The sequence below is a fragment of the Perca fluviatilis genome, chromosome 9 (genome assembly GCF_010015445.1).
Source record: "Perca fluviatilis chromosome 9, GENO_Pfluv_1.0, whole genome shotgun sequence".
Classification (NCBI taxonomy): domain Eukaryota; kingdom Metazoa; phylum Chordata; class Actinopteri; order Perciformes; family Percidae; genus Perca; species Perca fluviatilis.
Window position 1 is genome coordinate 15,286,359 of NC_053120.1, and position 18,840 is coordinate 15,305,198.

At 39.1% G+C, this 18,840-nt stretch overlaps 3 protein-coding genes across 3 annotated transcripts in view; 1 reads left to right on the forward strand and 2 right to left on the reverse strand.

Annotated features, from left to right (window-relative positions):
* Positions 1–77: 77 nt before the first annotated feature.
* Positions 78–7,143, reverse strand: LOC120565519. Its single transcript, XM_039811370.1, has 8 exons — positions 5,365–7,143; positions 5,012–5,121; positions 3,834–3,922; positions 3,405–3,505; positions 2,795–2,916; positions 2,444–2,633; positions 2,283–2,368; positions 78–1,970 (listed from the first exon to the last, which is right to left on the reverse strand). Exons 1-8 carry the CDS (start codon positions 5,876–5,878, stop codon positions 1,842–1,844), a joined length of 1,341 nt encoding a protein of 446 aa, XP_039667304.1. The 5' UTR covers positions 5,879–7,143; the 3' UTR covers positions 78–1,841.
* A 93-nt stretch (positions 7,144–7,236) lies between these two features.
* uba52 (ubiquitin A-52 residue ribosomal protein fusion product 1) lies at positions 7,237–9,322 on the forward strand. Its single transcript, XM_039811377.1, has 5 exons — positions 7,237–7,332; positions 7,770–7,881; positions 8,284–8,370; positions 8,588–8,690; positions 9,168–9,322. Exons 2-5 carry the CDS (start codon positions 7,779–7,781, stop codon positions 9,259–9,261), a joined length of 387 nt encoding a protein of 128 aa, XP_039667311.1. The 5' UTR covers positions 7,237–7,332; positions 7,770–7,778; the 3' UTR covers positions 9,262–9,322.
* Positions 9,323–12,943: 3,621 nt separating this feature from the next.
* Positions 12,944–18,840, reverse strand: part of homer3b (homer scaffold protein 3b) — a 40,351-nt gene continuing 34,454 nt past the window's right edge. The window contains exons 9-11 of the mRNA XM_039811376.1: positions 18,176–18,286; positions 16,008–16,088; positions 12,944–14,046 (exon numbers count right to left, since the gene is read on the reverse strand). Coding sequence (XP_039667310.1) covers positions 13,861–14,046; positions 16,008–16,088; positions 18,176–18,286 — 378 coding nt within the window. The 3' untranslated portion in view covers positions 12,944–13,860. The remainder of the gene's footprint in view (positions 14,047–16,007; positions 16,089–18,175; positions 18,287–18,840) is intronic.

Consider the following 18,840-nt stretch of genomic DNA (forward strand, 5'->3'; position numbering starts at 1 on the left):
CTTTAACAGGAGGAGGACCTTTTGTTTCTTCTTCTTTTTTTCCTTATTTAAAGAACCACACAAAAACTGTCTATAAACAGTCTGTGTCAAAGAAAATATATAAAAAATAAAGAAATAGACAAAATAGGAAAAAAATTATAGGCTACAAATACAAATCAATGTGTCATCGGTCAATGACAAATTGTTTATACACAAAATTACTCTTATTTGCCCTTTTATTTTAAGGTATCTCATAGTGTTGCCATATTGATGATTTTTGTGGTTGCACGTGGGCTTTTATTTTAAAGGCAGCTGTGTCTTTCAGTTTGGTATCTCTTTTTTTATTTTAAAAATACATAGAAAAAAAACCAAGTAGGCCTGCAGAACATATGATGAGATTTCACAAAGTAGTTAAAAAGAAGGGAAGACGCATAACAAGTAAACTAAAATTAAAACAAATTTTATGTAAAATATATTTTAGAGGAGAATTTCAAATCACCTCAGCAAAACGTAGTGTCACTGTTTTGTTTTGTTTTAGTCATGTGTCTAATTTGAAAGAGTTCCTCACATTATCATTATGTCATATGTTGGCTTAAACTAATGTTTATGACATTGGGTCATCACTGAAGCAGCTGTCTTTGGAAAACCTTACAGGAGTACCTATTAATATTCCATATAGTAAATACATTTAATCACTGGAGATTTCAGTTAGAAATAAACTTCCTTTGTATCACTTTAAATAAACCTATGCAGAGACATTTGCATGTAATGTGGTCAAATATCTATAACAGTATCGTTCAAATGAAGCCTTTAGAAGCATGTCCTTGAGCAGGACTTACTCACCCATTCAATGTTTTTAAATGACAAGGTGCAACAGATGGCATGAATTATGTAAGTGAATATGAATTTTTCATACATTCCATGGTCTTAAATTAACATCTGTCTCGATGGTATTTTAAGCCCCCAACCTCTCCTTCCAGGCAACGCTACGACCTTTGACTTCACCTAACCATAACCATATATAACCATAACCATAACCATTGCCTAATGACTTCAAGGCAGCACTGCGACCACTGACTTCAAGGCACCTAACCCTAACCCTAACCATAACCATAACTATTGCCTAGGCAGCGCTGCCTGGACGGTGGAGGCTTAAAACACTGATAAACCTGAAAAATGTATCTTTATTTGACATTGCTCTTGTCACAACAGACGGGCAAAATCAAAGAAGAGCTGTCATGTTCCTGCAGATGTACCCCACCTGAGCTTGTTGGCCAGCTCACATTCCAGCCCACACCTGGATTGCTGCCTTTTCACCAGGTTGATGACCTGGTTCACTAGATTCAGTTTATTCACGTCTGCTTGCCTGCCAAGAGAGTCTGCATCTTAGGGTCAAGGCTGTGTTATTGCTACAACACAGACTGTTTTCCCAGTTTTGTGGTCAATCATGCTTGAGAGAGAGGATGAGAATCTTTCTGCGACATAGGCACTAACCTTCTTTTTAGCAGTTAGCGTTAACAGTGTAAATAAGGTGGAAGTAGGACATTCAAGTCCATGGCTACTCCCCCCTTTGGCCTAAATAAGACAGGCAAGGAGAAGGTTTATGTTTAAGCCACCTAACTGCTAAAGCTGCACTTGCACCCTGCTTCAACATTACACAGTCTGATGGCCCATTTACTCTTCTAAGTAAAAATGTTATTTATTAATCAGCCCAGTAAGATTATGAGAATTATGCAGTTCATTAAAAAAAAAAAAAACTAGGGGGTGATGACAGAGTGGCTTTATAGCCTGGATGCCAGCCGAACTTAGCCCCGCCCACAACAGTCGAGGTCGGTAGTACCACGTCAGGCTAGTGGCTTTAGTTACTGCATGACAAAATGAGTGCTGAACTGGCTGTAGGCAGGTGGCTGAAAGATCATAGGTTTGGCCGTGTAGTCTTCACTGTGGGAGGTGCGGAAGTGCTGATCAGCCAGCGGAAACCTGATGTTGCTCTATTAACAGAAAAAGAGGCAGACAATATCATATTATTATATAATATGCTGAATGATGAGAACAATAGGAACCCATGTTACAAAGAGACATTCTTTTTACCTAAAACTACTGCTGGTTCTCCTACTCTTTCTACTACTGATACTACCACAATAACTATTACTACCAATAGTATTGCCATATTACTATATGCTATACTATGACAACAACTAATACACTGCTGCTGCTGCTGCTGCTGCTGCTGCTGCTACTAATATCATTACAATTACAAAGGTGAGTGGGACATTTTTTTATTTGAGTTTATGATCTCTCACCCTCTGCTGTGACGGACAAGGTGTCTGTCTGCAGGTCTTCAAAAGGAGGTAATCAGTCTTGGTAGTGCTGGGGTTGAACTCATGTTCTGCCAAACAGATTAAACATATTTAATATCTACATGTACCTCCATTTAAAAACACAAACACGACCGATCCGTCACCTGGTCCACTCAGTATGTTGCTCGGCAGCTGAATGGCTGGTCTGGCGCGCTCTCCTTCCTGTTTGCTGTAGTGTTGTTTGGCCGTTGATGTGTAGTACAGGCACGACAGACGAGGTGGGCTAAACTGTACATGGCTCTTGGTCATCAGGTCAGCCCCGATCACGTGCACCGGACGCTCTTTGTGGTTCAGCTACAGGGAGGAAAATAGTCAGTATGATCAAATATGACACATCAAAATCAACTCGTAAGTCTAAAGGAACGTGTGAAAAATGTTCACCTGATTAATGTAATTATGTAACAACGATATTACAAAAACAAATAACTATGTAGAAATCTTAAAAGTTATCTCACATCAGAGAAGGAGATTCTGTTGGTGGTGACATACATCATCTCTTTGTTGCACCTCGTATCAGTGTCCCCCTTGGGTAAGGAACAGAAATTTTGGTTCCTCATTGTCACAACAACTGGATCTCCTGGGATAAAAACCAAATACGGTAGAGTAATCCAGGAAGGATAACAGAGACAGATTAATAGAGTAGCATTTTATCTGTATCACAATGCTGTGTAATCTTAGTTTGATTGGTTGAAAATAAAGGTAAGACACATTTACAAATAGTCAAACTGTTAAAATGTAAGCACCCATGTTTTTAACAGTCAACAAAAACCATAATCAGTTTTTTTTTTAAAGTACCCTGTTCATTACAGTTAGCACAAAACAATATTAGTTTAGTACAAGTTCCACATATACAGTAAACAAACAAGTTCAAATTTAATTAACCAAGGATTTTACTTTTGTTCTTTGCCCTTTTGGGAAATTCTTGGTATTTGAAGGCCCTAAGCAGCTGCTTAGTTTCTTTATAGAATGGAAGACATCCTCACCATGGCAAATTAAAGTAATAGATCTGAATTGTCAGTTTGCAAGAATGAAAATTGTCAGGACATTAACACAGGAAACATTCACCTAGCTTGTGGTGACAAAAGGCTTCTCTGGATGTGGATGACCATAAGTCCTTAGAGATATTTCCAAGATTGAGCTTCAAACACTCCTTCACCACAGCTGGCCTGTATCAAAAACACATAGGTATAATGCTTTTGTTATATTTGTGTGGGGATAAACTCAACAACAAATAATCTGAACTTTCAAGGAGTGATAATAATAATTTTGAAATGTTATATTTTAGACGTTAAGGCCTGTGAGTTAAATGTCAATGTTTGCATCCAAGACACCTCAAACATCATTGCATCCCAAATTTAAGCATGCAGTGAAACCAAGAGAGGTCTGAAAAGAGATCTGAAAGGTTACACCAGGCCCTACAGCCATGGTTTCTTCTACTGTTTGACGTCTGCTTGTATAGGAGAAAGAGGAGAGAGATGGCAGAGAGCTGCAGACCTGCAGACAGTGGGCCAGCTGAATGACGCAGCGTGGGTCGTCTCTCTCTCGACAATCTTCACAGGATCACCCATAGTCACTGAAGAGTGCTGAAAAAAAGACATTGTTAAAACGGTCAAAGTCACGGTTTTGGGCTAATGATACCCATTTCATAGAAAGCTTCATATAAAGGTCAACCCCTGTCATGCACATAGCTGAGCTGCATTCTGACCTGACCTGAGTCTGTCTGTCTGTGAATTCTGAGAAAACGTCTTCTCTGGAAAGAGAATTTAAAGATTAACAAACCCTTTAGGGTTGTTCCGAAATCTACTTCTGTGCCATGACTAAACCAGTAGTAAGTAATACACCAAGGGATGTAGACAACAAAAATGTAAATTTTGGGGTCAAAACATTTAAAATTTTGATTATGCCTCGCCACAGTATAGGGGAAATTATGCTTTAGTACCAGTGATTAAATAGCCTAACTATTCAGATCTTTTACTCAAGTGAAAGTAGTAATACACAATAACAATGAAGTACTCTATTCAAGCCCTGCATTTAAAATTAATTGACAAAATGTCAGCAAATTGGCTTAAAGTATCAAAAATTTTAGCCCCTGAATGGCCTGTTTTCATTATTGTTACTTATGCAGAAACTTCTAAGAAGCATTTTAATGTTGTAACTAGGTTGAGCTACTTCGAATTATATTTTATATGTTTATCATATGTTTTAAATGTAAAATCTTAATCTTAAAAGTAACTAGTGGCTATAGTTGTAATTCAAATATAGAGGAGTACAGGTCTAAGGTAGGAGGAAATGGAAATACCCAAGTTAAGTAAAAATTTGCTCAAAATAGACGTACTTACAGAACTTGAGTAAATGTAGAATTTTTGGTGCAGTTTTCAATCTCAAAACTGTTTGAGACTGAAAACTGTTTTAATTCAAATGTGGTATGTGTCTGCTGCTCATTCTACATTTGATCAAAGGAGTATACAGGAAGGATTCTGGATTATATCTGAGCTAAAGGAGAGAAATGAGGATGCTAAGTAGAGTGTGAAAATTTATTTTTCTTTCATTATGACTTTTAAAATCAGTGTTTGAGTCTTATGGCAACAGTTTCCCTCAAGAGTTGAAATGTTTGGTTGGATAAAAAAACCATGATAGCTCATGATGACCAACATCTGCTGCTGCCATGTTACCTTTTCTACAGGTTTAGCCACTGTGCTCCAGGCTCCCTGGAAGGTGTTGTTGTAATGAGAGACAAAGCTGTGACCGCGTCTGTCCCCTTTGATTGTGGGAAAGCCCTCTTCTACAGAGAAAATATAAAATGTTATTACATAATATGCTCTGCAGGATTCATAGATTAACCCTCACACAGATTCTCTCAGTGTTATTCATTACAACGCGATGATGTTGGAAGGCTGACAGTTAATTCCTAACTGAATTTGACGAATTTTCACAATAATCATGTGTGGTTTAGCTCTGAATCCATAATCTAGTATGGATTTACTCAGAAAATGCAGAGAAATTTTCAGAATATGCTTTCACTAACCTAGATGTTTAGCTGTGGCTTTTACAACAGGGCAGCGACGGTGTGGGGTGAAGGAAGCTTTGTTGGTGCTCTCTGGGAGCTTTTCCACGTGTTGGGTCTTCTTGTTGGTGTGTCGGATGAGAGTGGGAGGGGGCTGGAAAGGCTGGGGCTGGAAATTCTGGGACTGTGTGGTGAGGAAAGCAACCTCCCCTGGGTCTGTTTCCATCTTGAAGTTGGTGTGAAGTGTGGTCCAGCGTGGGGTGCGGGTGATCTGTAGCATTGGGTGACGGTGGTAGGACACCATCGCCTCTGTCAGGTACTCCTTGATGTGCCTCAAGTCCTTGTGGTCCAACTGGGCTTTCGCGGGCGGACGGAAAGGCTCTGCCTTCTTGGAAGATAAAGGCTGGAAGTCCTTCTGGGAACATGTTGAAAAGGCATCTGGATTGTTCCTGTCCAGAAATGGGATGTTGGTAGACAGGTGGAAGTCTTTGCCCACAGGACAGGCTTGGGACAGTGTTTTTACCACTGCAGTCATATTGGATACTACTAGTGCCCCCCTTTATTACTGTAACCCTTTGGTTAAGCCAGCCATCTTCTTCTGCAGCAGGTGAAAAATGCTACAATGCCTCACCATGGAAACCCCTGTGCTGTGGAACATGATGATGATACTGTTGCAGCTACTGCAGAGAAACAAATGCATGGCTGGTGTCCTATTACATGGCCAGATGCAATGAGTGGACTGGACACACACAATTATTCAATTGTAACATTTTATTCCACAACAAGGACACACAAACAACTGCTCACACTTAAGTAACAAGCCTTGCCAGAAAATAATTCAGATCTTCCTGGTTCATTGAGAAATTGATTGTATAACTATAAGCCTATCTGGTTTTGCTGGTTTTACTAAAAGGCAGCTTGATATAGGTTTACTCACCTATAGGAACCTACTAAATATTTGGAGTGGACACGCTTCCCCTTTTTAAGAGTCTTATTCATAATTCAGCATTACCTTAGATACAATTACAATATCAACTTGCAGTAGCATGATTCAGTCTGCTCTTGAGTGCACAATGCAATTCTATTGAAAGTGTGTGGTGCCTGTCAAATAAAAATAAATCACACATACCGGTAGATGTGTGCATATAGTATAACAACACATCAAAAGAAAGACTTTGGTTAGATATAACATGCACGTTATATATGGAAATTTATATATAGAAGATGCAGTAGGCTACGTCAAATATGGAGGCTACAAATAACAACTGATACATTGTATTTGCTGGCTGTACTATTCACACATTTGTTTTGCTCATGCATGTTTACAATGTGGTTCAACATTACTTCCATCATTACAACAGCAGGTGTCAGTCAAACTTCATTTTGGAGCAGTCCAGCCCAGACACGGCCTACTGTGCTGTATTGACTGCCTTTTAAAATGAAAACCAAATAATTTAGGTGCTCAAAAGTCAAAATGTGACTCAACACCGTTTCTCAATTATAACATTCTGTTATATTAGGCATGATGTTTTATTAAACTGTCCGCTTTTAAAGTGAATCATACTGCTCGCTGCCGCACTCTCGGTCTATTTTTGTGACATAACATTCTTATATATTTAATAATAATAATAATAATAATAAAATATTTTTTCTGGATAGTAAGCTGAACTGTGTGGTTTCTCTCATAATGTGTCTTGTAGTTTTAGGTTTTCCTGTAATTTACAACGGCTGTCCTCATTACATTTTTATCTTATTAAAGTTAATTATTAACATGAATAATGGCTAAATAAGATTAAATGTTTCTAAATAATAATTGTTATATTCTTTTTTTAATTAACAGAATTTAACTTTTTGGTTAAAATCGTTTAAATCATATGGTCAAAATACACTCGGGAACTTTTATTCCCAAGGAAACAAGCAAAAGGAAGTGACGTTTGACAGCGTCAGCCTTTTCCGCTCTCTTTTCATTGAGGCTCAGCTAGCGGCCGGGTGGGTACACGTTTTGTCCAGTATATATTTATCGATTTATAGTGAACGTTGATTTGTTGAATGCGATTAAAACAATATATTGGTCGTCGTATGTCGCCAGTAATTGTGTATTAAGTATCACGGACTCATTTCCAACGTAGAAAATTGAGAAAATTGTGACTAACCGCCACGCTAACGTTACGTGCATGTGGCGAGGCCCTGCACCGAATTCACTCTGTTGCTAACATTAGCTAACACACATTGTTAGCTGCTTCCCAAAAACCAGGAAACATTTCACAATTAATGTAAAGGTTTAAAACGTTACCATTTCAGTCCTAATAAATGTGGATGGCGGATGTCTTTGTCTTTGACTTGTCAAGATGGTGCCTGCCAGTTATCGTGTTGTCAGCTATTTAGATGCACGTTAAACTTTGAGCTAACGACAGTTTTTCTCTCAGCCTGCAAACATGCAGATCTTCGTGAAGACGTTGACGGGGAAGACCATCACCCTTGAGGTTGAGCCCAGCGACACTATCGAAAATGTCAAGGCAAAGATTCAGGATAAGGAAGGTGAGCCGTCACTTTTAAGTCTTAACGTGATGGGAGTCTTGACAGTTTGTTAGCTAGCTAGCAACTTTGACTCTACAAAAAACGTCTTTGGAAGCCTTTTTTTTTTTTAACTGTCAGGTTGACTATTTATGCAGTGTGATAGAACAGTTTGTTATAAGTTCAAGTGTAGGAGTTAATGGTAGACTAGATTTCTGGCCCTGCAGTCGGACAATTGTTACTTTCATCTAAGGGTCTTGTGATTTAAAAGCAGAAACAAGTTGGTAATAGGGTAGACATTACAGTGATGTTTTACCTGTGTGAATCTATTTCTTTTTTTTAACCACTTGGCATGTCTGCCTCTTGAACTAAATTGTTCATGGTCAATTGTCAATTGCAGTTTGGCTGAAAGTATTGTGTTTGCAGGAATTCCCCCTGATCAGCAGCGTCTGATCTTCGCTGGCAAACAGCTTGAGGATGGACGCACACTGTCTGACTACAACATCCAGAAAGGTAACTGCTTATTTAAATTCAGGCTAGATGTGCTGAATGTGTCCATGGTCACAGTAAACCATAGACAAGATTCTTATAGTGAAACAAAGTTTTAACTGCAAAAGATAAGTTAAAACGGGAGCAGTGTATTTGGTTATTGTAAAATGCTTAGGTAGAGAAGGTTTTCTGTTGTGACTGAACTTGAGATTGACATCAAGGTGTCTTACCTGTCCATCAGAATCCACTCTGCATCTGGTTCTGCGTCTGCGTGGTGGAATCATCGAGCCTTCTCTCAGACAGCTGGCCCAGAAATACAACTGCGACAAGATGATCTGCCGCAAGTAAGTCTATTTAACTTTATCGAAGGTTGTACGTTACTACAGTTTACTGTGAAGTGATGGGGTTAAATTTAAGACTTAAACACTTTAAATGGTACCACAATCAGTGTGGTTTGATCAGTTTTATAAAAAAGACTGAATAAAAGTATTTAACTACATGGATTCAAAATAAGACGGAATAGTACTGTAATTTGATTGCAGAGTGTCAAATTGAGTCATTCTTTTGTGTAATTAATGAATGCTATGTAGCTATTAGTGTTTTTTCAGCATTAAGCCAGTGTTTCACAAGATTTAGTCTTAGGCTAAAAACTGATTTAGATTATTTCTTTCTTTCCTCAAATGGTGGCAGATCATAAATTTGTTAGCACCAGAAATAAATCTGTTTTTGCAAAAAGTGTACGTTCAAGTTCTATTGCAGAACTTTAATGTTATTTCAGGAGACATTTCCTTATCGTTGGCCCCTGACCACTTGTTTTGCAGGTGCTATGCCCGCCTGCACCCCCGTGCTGTCAACTGCCGTAAGAAGAAGTGTGGACACACCAACAATCTTCGCCCCAAGAAGAAGCTGAAGTAGACCTTTCGCAAGAATTGGCTCTTAATGCCATTTTGTGTTAAAATAAATGTGAGAAAATGATGATGCTGCGGCTTGACTGACTTGTATTTTTCAGTGGTGGGAAGAAATTGTCTGGCTTAATTTGAATTCATGTGTGCAATCTGAGATCTTATGGCTGCATGAGGTCATTTTAACTGCAAGGAAGAATTAACCAGACTGACAAGATAAAGCTGGTGCGATCAACTCCTGAACTGTTTGCTAAATTCTTCCACATGAAGATAAAAGATATTCATAAGAAGAATTTGGCAAGTATTTACATCACAAGCCTGTTCACGGAGGTATCCGGGTAATTCAGTAAACCTGCTGCTTGGAACTGGCGCTGGTTGAAACTAACAGTGGTTGCACTCCTACACCTGACACATGAGACAGTGCTGGTTTGTGCCGGCTGGGAGTGGTTTTCACCTTTTATATTTTTTTCCAAAATGGCACATGCTGGTTGTTAGCCTGAATTGATGGCACTGTGTGGCACAAACAGAATATCGTGTGTCTGAACTGCATCGCTGCAATACCGTAATAAACCTCACGCAGCTGGTAGTGGATGACTCGAAGACGAGCAGTGACTGAGTTTTAATGTTGAACAGTTCTATACAAATATAAGGAACTTATCTCACATTGTCAAATTCCATACAAACACCTGTTCTCCTTAAATTGGTATTATTGTGAAACAAACTCATGGCCTTGAATTCTCATTTACCAATACTTCAATGAAACTAAATGAAATATTCTGAGGTATTTTGAGTAGTGCTAAAAGATGAAATGTTTCAGACTGAGCAGTTAAACTCAAAACAGGTTAAAATGTAAGAATCTGATTGAGATGAACTTGAGCATCATGCAGAAGTTTTTTTTTCCAGTTGTGGGTTTAGCATGACTGGTGCATCTTTGGTACTGTGTTCTCTCTTAGCTGTAGCTTGTGACTAGTTTTAAAAAGGCCTTATTCCAGTGTATATAAGGAGGAATGCACTCACTGATAGTCAAACATTGTTTATTGCAATGTTTTCTTTTTTGTGATGTCCCTTAACCCTCATCTATTTATGCTTCAGCTGGTGATTTTTAGCATTTCCCAGAACGTATTCTGATATCCCCACCCCCCAGTCCCACCCAATAAGGGGTATGAACGGGCATATTCAAACAGAATATATACATCACCAGCAGGTCCCTAAATAGTCTCAAATATAAGGTGGATGCCTTTAACCTGTTGTAAATACATAATATTAATGGTCTAATTTACATTCTATTATAAAATTACAACACCGTAGTATACCTTAAAAATTGTGCTGTTACACTCTTAAATGTAAGTGCAATAATCCCGAAAGGCACCCTCTGTTCCCCCCACAACTTCTCAATAGAGAGGTCAGATACCAGGGCGGAATGTTGGGCCTTTAAGAGGACAGTCTCTTCTGTGTATACGGAAACAATAGAAACGTATGTTATTGTGCATTAATGATACACTGGAATAAGGCTGTTTTGAAGCAAAGTGTTTCAACCGTGAGGAGCCGGTGGCCTCCGCATTTTCTTTATGCTTGATAAATGGCTGATAGCATTCTGTCATAATCTGGTGAAGTCAAGAAAAAAAAAAAGTTGTGAAAAAAAAAACCTGTTTAAAATGGATGAGAACAGGCTTTACAGAGGTCTCCTTACCTACAAATTATTTATTAACTATAAACAGGCATGCTAGAAACATTATTGCTAATTGTGTGATGCTTACGTGTAGCAGCTGAAGCCAGACCTCCCAGACAGTGTAGTAACTTGTCGAAAATATAAAACGTCAATCTTATTGTAATATAACCTCTTAATGTGATCAATAGCAACATAATGCAGTGAGACATTTACTGCCATTACTGTATTTGGCTTGTTGAACTGTAGAGGTCTTTTTATTATCTCAAGCTATAATCTAAATTGTGGTTATAAATAAACCATCAGTTGAAAATTGTATAACACTTAAAAGTAATAATTGCAGGTAAATGTTAGGGTTCTAGTACATTATCGGGTAGCTCATTACATAAACAGGTTTTTTATTTTGGCCAGTTTAAAATCACATGTTGGCATGTTAATGATTCTGGAAGTTACTGCATCATCAGCTGCAAAAGACTGCATTTTATTTGTACCTACTGTATATTAACTTTATATGAAGAAATCAATAACTCATCAGGGGGTGAGAAGCAAAGATCGATAGATATTGTGCATCAGACGTTCACATACAAAGCTGACAGCAAGTCTATTAAGTACCTGTTTACTAAAACTACTTCAGTTGTGTTTTGTTTAACTGCGGCAGCCTCAACAAACACACACACACACACACACACAATAAAACTTGGCATGAACATAATCAAGTGCAACCTCAAGTTCAACTAAACAGTGTGGGAAAGTGGCATCTCTGTCCACAGGCCACATCTGGATCTTTCCTTTAAATGCTGAGCTTCCTGTCAAAGTGGTGGAGAAGACAAACCTACCAGCCGCAGATTTGAATTCAGCACACATTTCTTTTGTGATTTCCCATCCTGACTGAGTATGAGTAGTACCCATTGATGAACATGAATAACAGAATGAAGTGAGAAAAGAGCAGTCCTCATAAAACAAACTGAATGGGAGCGGGTTGTTGCATCTCTGAGTTTGTTAATGTTCTGGCTAGTGTGAGAGCAGTCCAAGCTGCTGATGGTGAACTGGAGCTAACTTTAATCAGGGTCTTTGCCTCCATCTGTCCTAATTCTGACCAAACTTCTACTGGGTGCATCTCCACAGTGTTGAAGGATGACACCAATAAAAAAAATCAAAGTGGTTATGTGTGAAAGTAGACACTTATTTACTTGTATAACTTGTCTTGATTTTTCTCAGATGTCTTTCTCGCAGTGACTTCTGAGATCTACCAATAACAATATGAGAAAATGCATTTCCAAAAGGCTTATTCATAAAGGACTAATATGTGTGGGCCTCATGCTGTTTAATGTGTCAAACTGCAGTGAACAAAACATTTATGAATAGGGATGGGCATCGTTTGGATTTTAACGATTCTGATTCCAATTCCGATTCTTCCTTTCGATTCCGGTTCTTATCGATTCTCGATTCCGATTCTTTGAGTGGTGGAGTGGAAACGGGTTAGATGCTTATTTCACAAATAAGAGGAAAGTTTTATTTTGATTCATATGTGGGTTGCAGTTTTACAGCTTTTACAATGCAAACAAAGCCACACTAGAGCTCCGCTTACTGTGCTGCACGGCTGCAACACAACAAGCGCCTGGCTGCTACGGAAACCAAAACTTGCGCATATTAAATTTGGAACCCATGATCAAATTTGAAACCAAATCCTCCAAACGATTCCAATAAAGAAACGATTACGATGGAATCGTAATTTTTGAAACGATTCCGATTAGGAATCGGTTCTCGATGCCCAACCCTATTTATGAACAGTTGCTTGGTTGTTCTTATCAACCAAATGTCCAGAATTATGGTCAAATATTTATGTTTAATATAAGTATAAAATTTAATTGTCCATTTAACTTTATTTTATAACCATCTCAAGCATTGATGCAAGTCTTGCTGTTACAGGACTGAAGTTTTACTATCTGTGCTCATACATGGTTGAATGGTTGGGACCTCCAGCTCTGCAGGCAAACTGGCTTTTATTAAACACCATCAGGCCATTATCTTTCGATTCTTTCCTAGTTTTATTGCTACTCCTGCCTCTTGTTAAGTAAAAACAAGTAGAAAATCTTTTGATATCTGTTGGAAATGTCTACTTTTGCAGTCCTTCTGAGACATCAGTATTATTACCATAAACAATTGAGACTATCACTGCAAAGATTGTCAGCAGCCACTACTCAGCGTTTTAAGCCTCTGAACACCCACACAGGTGATTTCAGTTTTTGTGGCTGATTAGACCTCTGCTCAGGTTGAAGATGGGCTGGAGCTTAGATGGGTATTTATTAGGTCACAAATCTTTTCTACCAATAAGAATGGTAAATCTGTCAATCTTCCTGCCCTAACTGGTGCAACAAGGCTAACAAGAGACTCAGAAACATGTCAATCAAGTAGTCTAGACACACCCACACAGTCCTGGGAAGAGGTCCAATTAGGCAGATTAATTTAAAACACCTGTGTGGGTGTTCAGGGCCTTTAAGAACACTGGATTGCAATGTCATGGAAAAGGGCACTGTTCTTCCAGAGCAAATTCATCTAAAGCTAAAGTGTTCGGTGATGGCAGATTGTGAAAAGAGTAAAAATCATATTATTCCCTTCAGGAGCTGAAGGACATGTAGCTGCTGGGAACTATGATATGGAAAACAAGTAGTAGCCTGTTAGACCCCACTGTCAACTGTTTATGATAATCATATCCACCAAAATTGCAGTATGAATGTGACAATGATTTTTTTTATTTTGTTTCGGATACCTGATGTTTACCTGCACTGATCTTAAAAACACAGATCCATTAAGGTAAACACCTGTACCGTTTCCCACCATATTGCTTTGATTGTTGCTCTGCTGATAAACCAGTAAAACACAAATCAAGGCCGCATGGGTGGAACAAGTGATGAATGCGGCAATGCAGCCCAACTGCTGCTGTGGCTATTTGTCGATGAGTTTTGCCAAGCTCTGTCTCAGGTCTTTCAGGTCGCCAATTTTGATGTCCAGAACGTCGATGATGTGTCGGACCTCAACCTCCGCCTGGTCCTGCTCCTCCCGGTTAGATGCCAGCGTCTTTTCAGCACTCTGGACACGATCCTCCAAGTCACAGTTTCGTCTCTCCAGATCCTGCAGACACATTAACTTGTTAATACAGTTGACTCATCTGAATGCATTTCTGGATGTTTTCTGCATGGATTTGGTGTCCAAATGTTAGGCTCTCTTTGTATTTAAGCATGTAAACATTTGTAAGTAAGCAACCAGTGCTCTTAAAGGTTTAAAATGAATTGTAGAAATAACTTTGCAGAGTAGTATTGTAAATCACTCTGGTCAAAAATGTCTGCGAATGTAATCCTGGAGTAAATGGTTTCTTGCTGTTATTTTGGTCACCTCTGTCCATTAATATGCCCTGATAATAAAAGTTATGTGGGAAAGAGCGGCAACAATAATGCACATGGGCTTTGTAAATTGCTTTTCTTCTGCCTGTATGGTTCAAGTCGGATCACAAATACTTTATCAATAGGATATTTTACACACGTTTATATGTGCAAACTGACTATAACAATCAGTACAATTTATCCCAGTTTATGTCTCCATGCCTATTTTTCCTTTGCAGTATTTGTGTATTTCTTTTTTTATGATCAATTATTTTTTATTTTTATATTTTTGAACACATACAGAACAAACAAATACAATCGAAACAGGAACCAAAACCCTCACCCACCCCCTGCGGTCTCCTGTTCACACTCCCAGACCATGTGCAGGAAAGTTCCAGTTTTTTCAGGTTGGCAGAATGTGCAATAGGGAGTAGGAATGGCTTTAGAAACGTATTTGTGTATTTCTGTCCATTTAAATTTCAACCTAAATATAGTACAGATGCATGCAGTATTAAATACTAGATTAACCATATAAAGTGGACCGCAGTACAACAGCTTTGGAGCAGGTACAAGTAAAGCATCATGGCCCGTTATTTCTGCAGGATTTAACAAGAACCGGTTCAGCTTTTCTTAAATGCATGTAAATTCCCTCCTTGTGTGGCTGCTGACTGCAATAAAGTTTATTGACAATGTCACATCATTTATTTGCTTTAAACTGTTTATACCACAAATTTAAATGTGCAATTTTGTGCTCATGAGGTTATTCTGTATGTTAAATGCACCAATGAATAGATTATAGAACGAACACAGGGACATCAAAGGTCAAATATGAATATACATAATTCACAGCTGACATGACCATTAAAAATGATACAGGACCTAATTAAGGCTATGCAATATGCATCAGGTACAATCTCCTGAATTAGCATGGAGACTCTATATTATTTGTTTTCTCCTTGAAGTCCTCTTTTCTCCTGTACCGATTCTCTGCTGCAGGTCTGAACTGTGCCGTCTCTGTTATAGGTACAGTATCAGTGCTTTGTTTTCCATTAGTCGGCTGTGTGGTTGTTTGGCATGGAGAACAACAGAAAACGGCATGTAAGCCGGTCAGCATTCTGCAAGCCTTTTGCTTTCCTAGTCTAGCATCAACACTTACAGGGGTGAAGTTGGCCAGGGCTCATCTCTACAAGGTTTAGTAACAATGACAATGGAGGTGAGGAGAACCAATTTGTGCAGCAGTACCACCAACCAGTCCCATTCATCATGTTCTGTACGAGTTGTAGCCTTGCAAATCACAGGTCTGCTAAAAGTCAGTGAAGTTTTTCTCCTCAAGGAAGATATACAGTAAAAAAAAAAAAAAAAAAGATTTGACAGTTTACTATTGAAATTACAGTTTAACAAGAAATGTAATTAGTTCCCATTGTTTTGTAAATTCTCGTACTGAAAGAACCCAATCTATGGGTAGCTAATTGTCCCCTTTTTGTTTATTTGTTGTGTATTCTTATTTCTCTTGCTACTGTGTATGTTTACATTTCCTAATTGAAAAATACTGTAATGTAAAACTAAAAACACATTCTTTGTCCATAAAGCCTGTATGAGGCAATGTATGTGCCATTTTCCATTAACACGAGTGTACTGGATATACTAAAGTTGACTGCAACATGACATTTTACAGAAGGGAGAAACAACCCACTCAGCCAGTTGTCATCTTACCTGGAGTCTCTGCATGGCCTCCTCTCTCTCTTTCTCCAGCTCACCCACATCGGTTTTCTTGCTTTGTAGATTGTGAATTTCCTGAAAACAGTGATTTCAAACTGTCACAACACCACTTTCACACCGCCTTCCCACACATCCACCATCCCTATTTATTAGAACATGAGACATTCATCTCTTGTTTTTCACTAAAATACTTCATGTGGTTTTAAAATATCAAATCAGGTTGTTGATAAGATTTGGGACACCTTGAAGTTTCCAGCGAGGAGGGTGATTCCGTCCCCGGGGAAACATACTACCGTGACCTTGCACAAATCCAGTTGCCAAAACTGAAACTTGTTTAGACGACGTGACAGACATGGTTATGTTAATCAGGCCGGAGGACATCAGCGAGCTGCTTTCAAGGAATATTTCACTTTAATGTCTGTTTATTTATTCAGGGGAAATGGGTTTTGGCTGAGCGTGCCTTGCATGCATTTGACAGACATTAAAGGTCCCATGACATGGTGCTCTTTGGATGCTTTTCTATAGACCTTAGTGGTCCCCTAATACTGTATCTGAAGTCTCTTTCCCAAAATTCAGCCTTGGTGCAGAATTACAGCCACTAGAGCCAGTCCCACAATGAGCTTTCCTTGGGATGTGCCATTTCTGTGCCTGTAGCTATTGAGGAGGAGAGAGGGAGGGGCAAGGTGGAGGGTGGGGGTGTGGCCTTGACCAACTGCCACTTTGCTCGTTTGAAAGCCATGATGTCTCTCTCTCATGGGTTGGCCAAATTCTCTGGGCGGGCAAAGCAGAGAAAGGGAGGTAACCAGATTGGCCCATCTGAGCTTTCATTTTCTCAAAGGCAGAGCAGGATACCCAGGGCTCGGTTTACACCAATCACCATTTCAAGCCAATTGGGGACCATAGGCAGGCTGGGGGAACGCATATTAATGTTAAAAAACCTCATAAAGTGAAATTTTCATGCCATGGGACCTTTAACTTGGTTCAAACAAGCAAAAATATTCACAAGGTGATACTTTGGCATCATTAAAAAAATCATATTAAAGCAAGCTTGGAAACAGTTATGAAGGTGAGTAAGAGTCCTGATTTCACTTCACATGTACTACAGGTGGCTAGCCTGGTCCTACCATATTCTCGTATATTTCATTTGTACAGAGAGTCTGTCCACTCTCCATTGACACGTGTTAACTTCCTTGAAGGCGGGTACTCTGGTGAAGTTTAAAACTATTGGATCTGCCCAGAGCCACTCTGGATCTGCCATAACCAATCGCTAACGTTTGGTCGTGGCCGATCGAAGCCTTGCTCGCTGCGCGTTAAGCCTTCGCCTTCACCGCTTCAGCGGAGCGAGCTGGAAAATCTAACTTTTACAGAACCCCGTGGGGAGGAGGGCCACAACATCATGGCCAACAACAAAACTCAGCAAAGATGGTTATTGCTCGGGCTTTAACTTCTGGGTATTCGGCAGCATTGCCACAATGGACCGAATGGCTTCGCTACAACTCAAACTAGCGCACGACCTCAACGTCATCGTTCTCGGCCACTCCCTCTGTTCGCTGATTGGACCGGTATAGATTTGGCTGGAGAGAAAACCCGCAAATATACCGCAAACCCAGACAGAGTACTGAAGAAAAATGAAAATTGAGCGGAAGTACGTAGGAGGGCGGAGCCAGGCTAATAGGTGGCAGCTCTGGGTATGTTGTCTGAAGCCTGTGGTATTTTATGAAAGCTGTGACTGCACAAGAAGATTTACAGTTGCTTGAAGATACATTAAGGACTTAGTAGAAATAGACACTAGATGAGCATTAGTAAAAAACCCAAAGCACATTCTCTGCTCAACATTTTGTTTAGTTATCTTTTGGTTGAGACAAAAACAAGATTATTGAACCAGAAAGATCTCATTAAAGCCTTAAAGATGATTTAGAGAATAAATACTCCAACTGGCACTTGTACTTTTCCAGCTCTACTGACTTAATACATTTACTATAGAACAGTTTTACTGATCGTCAGCTGGAGATTGAGGCTCTAGTTACATACAAACTGAAAACAAACCTATCCAATTGATTACTGGAATAATTATGTTTGCTGGTGTATGTATTAGATGGCTTTCCACACGGAGGTTCCCTTTAGGTCGGTAAATGGATTTGGGCAGTGAACTGGTGTCTTACCTGATCTTTGGTGCTCAGCAGGGCTTCCAGCTCCTCTAGTGAGCGAGTCAGCTCCTCTCTAGCAGTCTGACCTGCAGCAGGATGCCCCAGCTGGGCCTCAAGCTCTGCCACCTGGAACACACACACACACACACACACAAATGAGCATGATATGGGAAAAGGGTACACAGAAATGTTATCCAAATGAAAAGCTTTGCATAAACCTGTGTGGGGTCATTTTATGATCTTTTCCCTTCAGCGAAAAAATGAAAACCAGAAGAATTAGCATAATATTTTTTTGACATGATAAAAATACAATATAGTAACGCACAAATAGTTTGACGATTACTACTGATGGAAATGAGGAAAACCAACAGAGGGTCATTGCCTACACACATGATGACTCATTCTATCTCATCTCTCTTGAACACACACACACACACACACACACACACACACACACACACACACACACACACACACACACACACACACACACACACACACACACACACACACACACACACACACACACACACACACACACACACACACACATACACATTTTTACACATATATATTTTTTTTTTTTTTTTTTTTTTTTTTTTTGTTTTTTTTTTTAATTTAAAAATTTTTAAAAAATAAAAAAATAAATATTTAATTTTTGATGTGGAAATGCATGAAAA